General features: G+C 38.5%; 3 protein-coding genes across 3 annotated transcripts in view; 2 read left to right on the forward strand and 1 right to left on the reverse strand.

Annotated features, from left to right (window-relative positions):
• The window catches only part of EAH_00050200 (hypothetical protein, conserved), a gene marked incomplete at both ends in the record, with an annotated part of 2,513 nt that extends 417 nt beyond the window's left edge, over positions 1–2,096 (reverse strand). The window contains 3 exons of the mRNA XM_013394296.1: positions 610–750; positions 1,667–1,736; positions 2,083–2,096. Coding sequence (XP_013249750.1) covers positions 610–750; positions 1,667–1,736; positions 2,083–2,096 — 225 coding nt within the window. The remainder of the gene's footprint in view (positions 1–609; positions 751–1,666; positions 1,737–2,082) is intronic.
• A 2,099-nt stretch (positions 2,097–4,195) lies between these two features.
• On the forward strand, positions 4,196–6,071 carry EAH_00050210 (hypothetical protein, conserved; the record flags this gene model as incomplete). Its single annotated transcript, XM_013394297.1, has 4 exons — positions 4,196–4,371; positions 4,764–4,837; positions 5,701–5,804; positions 5,994–6,071. The coding sequence occupies 4 exons, from the start codon at positions 4,196–4,198 to the stop codon at positions 6,069–6,071; spliced, it is 432 nt and encodes a 143-aa protein (XP_013249751.1).
• Positions 6,072–6,533: 462 nt separating this feature from the next.
• The window catches only part of EAH_00050220 (peptidyl-prolyl isomerase, putative), a gene marked incomplete at both ends in the record, with an annotated part of 2,378 nt that continues 2,135 nt past the window's right edge, over positions 6,534–6,776 (forward strand). Inside the window, one exon of the mRNA XM_013394298.1 lies at positions 6,534–6,733. Coding sequence (XP_013249752.1) covers positions 6,534–6,733 — 200 coding nt within the window. The remainder of the gene's footprint in view (positions 6,734–6,776) is intronic.

Consider the following 6,776-nt stretch of genomic DNA (forward strand, 5'->3'; position numbering starts at 1 on the left):
ATGAATATCGAGGGCAAGGGTTTAGGGTTTAGGGTTTAGGGTTTAGGGTTTGTGTTTCATGTTAAGTCCGCTGCCTCTTAAGCTGCTGCTGCTGCAGCAGATATACAAAGTAATAAAAATGCATGCGGCTATGCATGCAGGCTTCAGGTGTATATATAAATAAAGCTCTAAATGCTTCAACTAATTAAACAAATTAAATAAAAAACTCTTCTTTTCTCCCTACTCAGCTCAGACGCATCATCGACCCGTAAACCCGCAAAAGAAGAAGACAAGCAAAATAAATAAACAGAGACAGATACAATCAGAGATATAAACAAACAAAGAAAGAAAGAGACAGAAAGAGAGACAGAGACAGAGACAGAGACAATGATATCCATATATATATACATATATATATAGAGAGAGAGAGAAAGAGTAAACAGAGACAGAGACAACAAGAAGACAGAGAGAGTAAGAAGACAGATAAAGAAACAACCAGGAGAGAGGCAGAGAGAATAAAAGATTAAAGAGGGATCACTAGGAGAGGAGAGCAGAAGCAAAGAAAAGACGAAGAAAACCCTGAAATAATCAAAATATATGCAGAAATAAACCCCGTTATATTTAACTTACATCAAGAACAAACTCTACGGTGTCTAGACAATCCCAAGGCCTCTCTTCTCGAGTTTGTAAGCACTCAAATTTATGTGAAGCAGAAACCTCTGCGCCTTCTTTGCAGTACTTCTGCGCCAGCTCCACCAGCTGTCTAGACACCTGAATAAAGCAGCAGCAGCAGCAGAAGCAGCAGCAGCAGATGCTTACGCACGCAATAAGTACGTCCTGCTTCCAGCATCAATACATATATAATTCAAATGTAGTTCTTGGCGTTGGGGTGTCTGAATAGATGCATTCGTGCATGCATGCATGCATGCATGCACAGTATAATACCTCATGAGGCTCGAAGGAAACAGTCGTGCTAGAGCTGCCGCTGTTGCTGCTGCTGCTGCTGTTGCTGTTGCTGTTGCTGTTTGTTGCTGCTGCGTCTGCTGAGAAAAAGCGAACAAATCTTCTGCTGCTTGACCCCCGCTGCTGTGGCGATGAGGAGGCGGCGGCCGTGGGAGCCCAGTGGAAGCTGCGTGTACACCCCAACGTGGTGAACTGAACGGGGTGTATGCAGTTGGGGTGTCTGCTGACCAAAGGAGAAGCAGAAAGAGTAGTAAACAAACAGCGCTTTAAAGGCCGCGCAGCTGTGCATGCAAGACTCATTGTGGAAGCTGTTGTTCAGCGCTCGGCTCCTCAAGGGAGGTAAATAGATGCAAATAAATCAACAAAAAAAAGAGTATAAACCCAAGAAGAAAGGAAGACTTCCCTTACTCGACGCACAGCAAATGCAAACTACAAACAAACAAGCCAGACAGATATAACTCCTTTGCAGGTATAGCAAGAAAAGATGAAGTTGGAGGAGAATAATGAATTAAAATCATTTAATTGGTATTTTCTTCGTATTCTTCCATTTTATTTTATTCATAATACTAACAATATTTCATAAATTCAACAAAATTGAAGTGCAGTGCGCCGCTGGCGCTGCCGGGGGCGGCAAACCGCTTCGGGTGTATGTACAGTTCTTGCAAACATCATGAATTATTTTTTTGTTTTTATTGTTTTAAATTATATTTAGTATTAATTGTACCCTCTTTTTATTGTAGAAGAAAGGTAATGAGTGGTCCCGTAAGGCATTACTGGTAATGTCTTCGTGCACGCTGGCAATACAGAGAAAATTCAATACTTCTTATTTGCATGTACTCTGCAGCACTTCTCACTTTTATTTAAATGAATGTCTTTAGCGCTATTTAAGAGATTTCACTGGAGATTCAACGCATAAATCAGGCAGCAGAAGGTTATTGCTGCATACACCATATGAACCCTTACTGGGCTCTATTAGACAAATTGCACAAGTAGAGACACAGCAATTATCTGCATTATGAATACAGACAGAAAAAGAGGTGTTATCTGCTTTCAAATAAGAGGCTGTCTTGCAGCATTACTAGCACTGAGATAAGTTGCAACCCGTGTCTGATAATAATGAAGATAAATCAGGGTCTTTACCCTGTCTGCAACATTCTCAAAAGCAGTTTACCCTATCCAAGAGAAAAACATAGAAAAAGAGGTCCTTCACTGAACTTATGCCTAATTATGCCTAATAAAAAAAGAAGAAAGTCTATGTTTATCACCCCAACAGCTGGCAAGGAAGAAGGAGGGAGATGACGCTCCTTCTTTCTATGAAATGTACGTATTCTACCAGCCCAGTAAGAGGTCTGTTACTCATGTTTCTCTCTTGCAAATGTGAAGCCAAACCCCTACCAGAAAAAGATTAAACAACGGAAGCGGCTATCGGTAGCAGCGAGAGCATGTTACATTCAGAAAGTCGGGGGTCGTAAGAATGCGCGCAGCATGTATATATATATGTATATATATATATGTAGGTATATATATGCTGCTTATATATATATATATATATATATATCCGCAGGGCCTCACGCATAGTGCGGTAGAGCGAAGGGGAAGAGAGAGATGTTCGCCGTCGATGCAGATCAGTGTCGAGTCATCTGCATGATTATCTAAAAAAGTATTATTAATCTGGGTTTGCTAAGGCTGCAAGGTAGTAATGATATATGAATATATTTTATAGAAATGCAGCATTCATATGTGCAGTGGCGCAGTAACTGAGACCAGATGCTGCCTCCTACAGCACAAAGGAGAAGAGACATGACAATAGCGCGGGCTTAAAATAAAAGCTAAACACAGAAAAAATAATAATAATAATGTTTGATGTGTACAGAGATATGCTTCACTCTGATATAACTTAACGCATGCAGTGGGAGGTGTAGGGGAAGAGAATGAGTATAGAGCCTTCATACGAAAGTATTGAGGTCAATGTGCCAGGGAGCAATGGAAGAGTGCAGCTTTCAGCTTTTCTAAAAGCCCCTTCGTTAAGCGGAGGGGGTTGGCCTTCAAATGAAAAAGGAGCAACAAAACTCTAGAGAAGCAGAGATGAATATCTGTAAACAACAGAGAAATGCATGCACTCCGACGTGATGGTTCTATGACTATTGCCCTAAGTTTGAAGGTGTTGATAGAGTTATCATCAGTAAAACAAAATATAGACATGGCTCAGGTGTATATACAACAACTTTTCAGGTAGATACACTCTTTTTCTCTAGATAGCAAGCGAGAGATACACCGCATCAACATCATTGCAGCAGGAGCCTCAACTTTTGTTTGTTATTAATGAAGGGCCAGCGGTGTAGCTGCTGAAAAAGACAAAAGTTTAATCTTTAACTAATGTCTCTAAGCACCATCAAATGATCTCTACTGTCTTTCTTCTGTTTGATGCTTCAGAGTGGGTCTCTCATCTTTTAGCTAATAATGGGGCTGTTGCTGCTTGTGCCTAACTTCAAGAAGCATGCAGCTCTACAGATGTAATTATATTCTTCTTCCTCAGACAAAGACACTCGTGAGAAGCGAAACAATCAAAATGCAAACCATTAAAAACATCTGCCCTCTGAGTACAACAGCAAAAGGGCATGGGGCTGGTCGGGAGAGCAGACGACATATAATGAACCGAAGCATATCAAACATTCTTGCTGTTACTGCTGCTGCTGCTGCTGCTGCAAGGCAGCCTCACGCGCGTGCAAACTGAAGCCCTATATATATACAAATATGTATAATATATATATATATATATATATATGTATATATATATATATATATATACGTATATATATGCAATCAAAAGCCACTATCTGGGTCGTTAGTAAGTTGGTTGCACTTTTGTAGAAATATATATAAGAAGTAAACGAAGATAAAAAGAAGTATGAAGATGTCTATAGGTAGTTTATTTCGTAGTAAGAATAGACAGACAAAGTAAGCAAGTAAAGACACATATTCTCCCCGCGAGGTATTACTGCGCATTAGGGATGAGTATTGATAATATTGTACAAACAAATGCAAAGAAAAGAAGTAAAAAATAAAAAAGAATAAAGAAAATATAAAGAAAATTAGAAGGCCCCGATATGCATGCATTCGGTGGTTGTTGGTTTGCCCCACGGGTACTGTAGGTATTGCTTTTGTTTGTTTTTTTTCTGTAAAAGTGTTTGATTTAAATATATTAATATCTTAGAATTCTTTTTCTTTTATTTATTCTTTTCTTACCTACACGATGGTAGCGCACGAAGGCAGCAGCTGCTGCTCAAACCCTCACCCCACCTATGATGAATCTACAGAGACACCTCCTCAAGTAGATAGCAGCCCTCCTCATGCAGAAGGATCAGAAATAGATGTTTCTAAAGATGGTGGAGTTATTAAAAAAGTGCTTGTTGCGGGTACAGGCGAGAGGTGAGGTGTACATACACCTAAATGGGTAACGGGGTTCGATGGGGGGGCGGGAGTCGGCGATCCCAGCAGCATATCTTTCTTCTTTTTAAATATCTTTCTATATACTTATTTATACTTCTTTAACAATTATATTATATTTATGAATATAAATGCATAATATTATTCTTTTTTTAATAAGCAAACACTAACAAGGATTTAACCACCCCCACTGTTCTCTGTCTGTCTTCTTCTAAGGATTGTGTGTATAGGGTTTACTCTACTCTTAAACCCTAAACCATAGGGTTTAGGGTTTAGGGTTTAGGGTTTAGGGTTTAGGGTTTAGGAGGTTTAAGGGGGAGCTTATGCAGCTAAAGGGTTTATATATTCTCTTTGCTTGCTGCTGTGCTGTACAGACCCCCGAAGGGTTTTGAAGTAGAAGTTCACTACGTCGGCAAACTCCAAGACGGCACGCAGTTTGACTCTTCTCGTAAGACAACAACTTCTTGTTGTTTTTGCTTCTAATGCTTATCTACTTTTTCAGCTCTTTTTCAGGTGTATGTACACCGTAAAAGCCTGAAAACGCATCCACAGATATCGTAAAAATACTGCCAGGCTGTGTATTATATATATATATATATATATAAATTATGTATTATTATATTGTATATAGTATAATTGTATGTATATAATATATATTATATATCATATCTAGCATATAATATATATACATATATGTATGTACATGTTGTCTCTTCATTTCTAATATATATATATAATGTGTAATATATACAATATATACTATATATATATAAAGTATATACATATATATATATATATAAAGTATATATATTAGGTATATATTTGCATACATTCCCTTGATATTATCTCTGGTGTAGTTCCTGCTTCTTTCTTTTTGTTAGAGATATATATATATAATGTGTAATATATAAAATATATACTATATATATAAAGTATATACATATATATATATATATAAAGTATATATATTAGGTATATATTTGCATACATTCCCTTGATATTATCTCTGGTGTAGTTCCTGCTTCTTTCTTTTTGTTAGAGATGAGGGCGTGTGCTGCTGCAGCGCAGCAAGCATCAGCAGCAGCAGCACCACAAGCAGCATCAACAGAAGCAGCAGCAGCAGCAGCACCAGCACCAGCAGAATCAGCATCGCCATCAGCAGCAGCAGCAGCATCATCACCAGGAGCAGCAGCAGCAGCAGCAGCAGCAGCACCAGAATCAGCATCACACCAGCAACAGCAGCAGCAGCAGCAGCAGTGTGCTGCAGGTCTGTTTGTTTGTTTTTTCTTTTTCTTTTGTTTATGCATGCAGGAGACAGAGACACTTCATTCCGATTTGTGCTGGGGGAGGGGCAAGTTATTAAAGGATGGGATCTCGGTGTGGCGACGATGAGCGTTGGAGAGAAGTCGATGCTCGTGAGGGTTTAGGGTTTAGGGTTTAGGGTTTTAGGGTTTTGGGTTTGGGGTTTTAGGGCTTAGGGTTTAGGGTCAAGAGTATAGGGCTGAGGGTTTTAGGTTTAGGGTTTAGGGTTTAGGTTTGATGCTGGGGTTTGCTGAGGAAGAAGACGTAGCAGCATTTTCGTGTATTTGTTCTGCGGTGTACAGACAATTCAACCTTCTTATGGCTATGGAGAGGCAGGGGCTGGAGGGTCTATACCCCCAAATGCTACTTTACAGGTGTGATAAACAAAACCCTAAAACTTTAATTTATTATATAAAGAAGATTCTGCAGCAAAACGCATGCAGCACAACTCTGTGGGGCTGCACAGGCCTCCTTTCTTTCTCTCCTTTTTGTTTAGAGGGCGGCTCTAGGGTTTAGGGTTTAGGGTTTAGGGTTTAGTTTAAATAAATAGTAATAACAATTAAGATAGATAGAAAGTGCCTCACTGCGTTTTGTTTTAGTCTCCAGTATGAGGTGAAGTTGTTTTGATGTTCTTTTTTTGTTTTTGTTTGAAGCGACATAATATAATATAATAACAAAATTACAATTATAATTATAATTGCAATATTATAATAATTAGAATGATAATTATAAGTGTACTTATTAGAATTATTATATATATATATACTATATAATATTTGTGTTTTGTTTAGTTTGAAGTAGAGTTGCTGAGCTTCCGACCAAAGCCTAAGGCTCGATGGGCTATGTCTGTAGAAGAAAAGATTCAAGCAGCTCTTGATGAAAAAGAAAAGGGTAATGATGCATTTAAAAAGAAAAACCTTATTGAAGCAACTGCAGCATATAAGGAAGGCCTATGTTATTTAGAGCATTCAGAGCAGTGGACAGAGCAACAACAAATTCAGAAAACTTCTGTTGAAGTTTCCCTCAGACTCAACCTATCCAAGTAAGATAAAAATAAGGGTTTAGGGTTTAGGGTTTAGGGTTTA

Source organism: Eimeria acervulina, genomic scaffold, assembly GCF_000499425.1.
Source record: "Eimeria acervulina Houghton genomic scaffold, Eah_scaff833, whole genome shotgun sequence".
Taxonomy (NCBI): domain Eukaryota; phylum Apicomplexa; class Conoidasida; order Eucoccidiorida; family Eimeriidae; genus Eimeria; species Eimeria acervulina.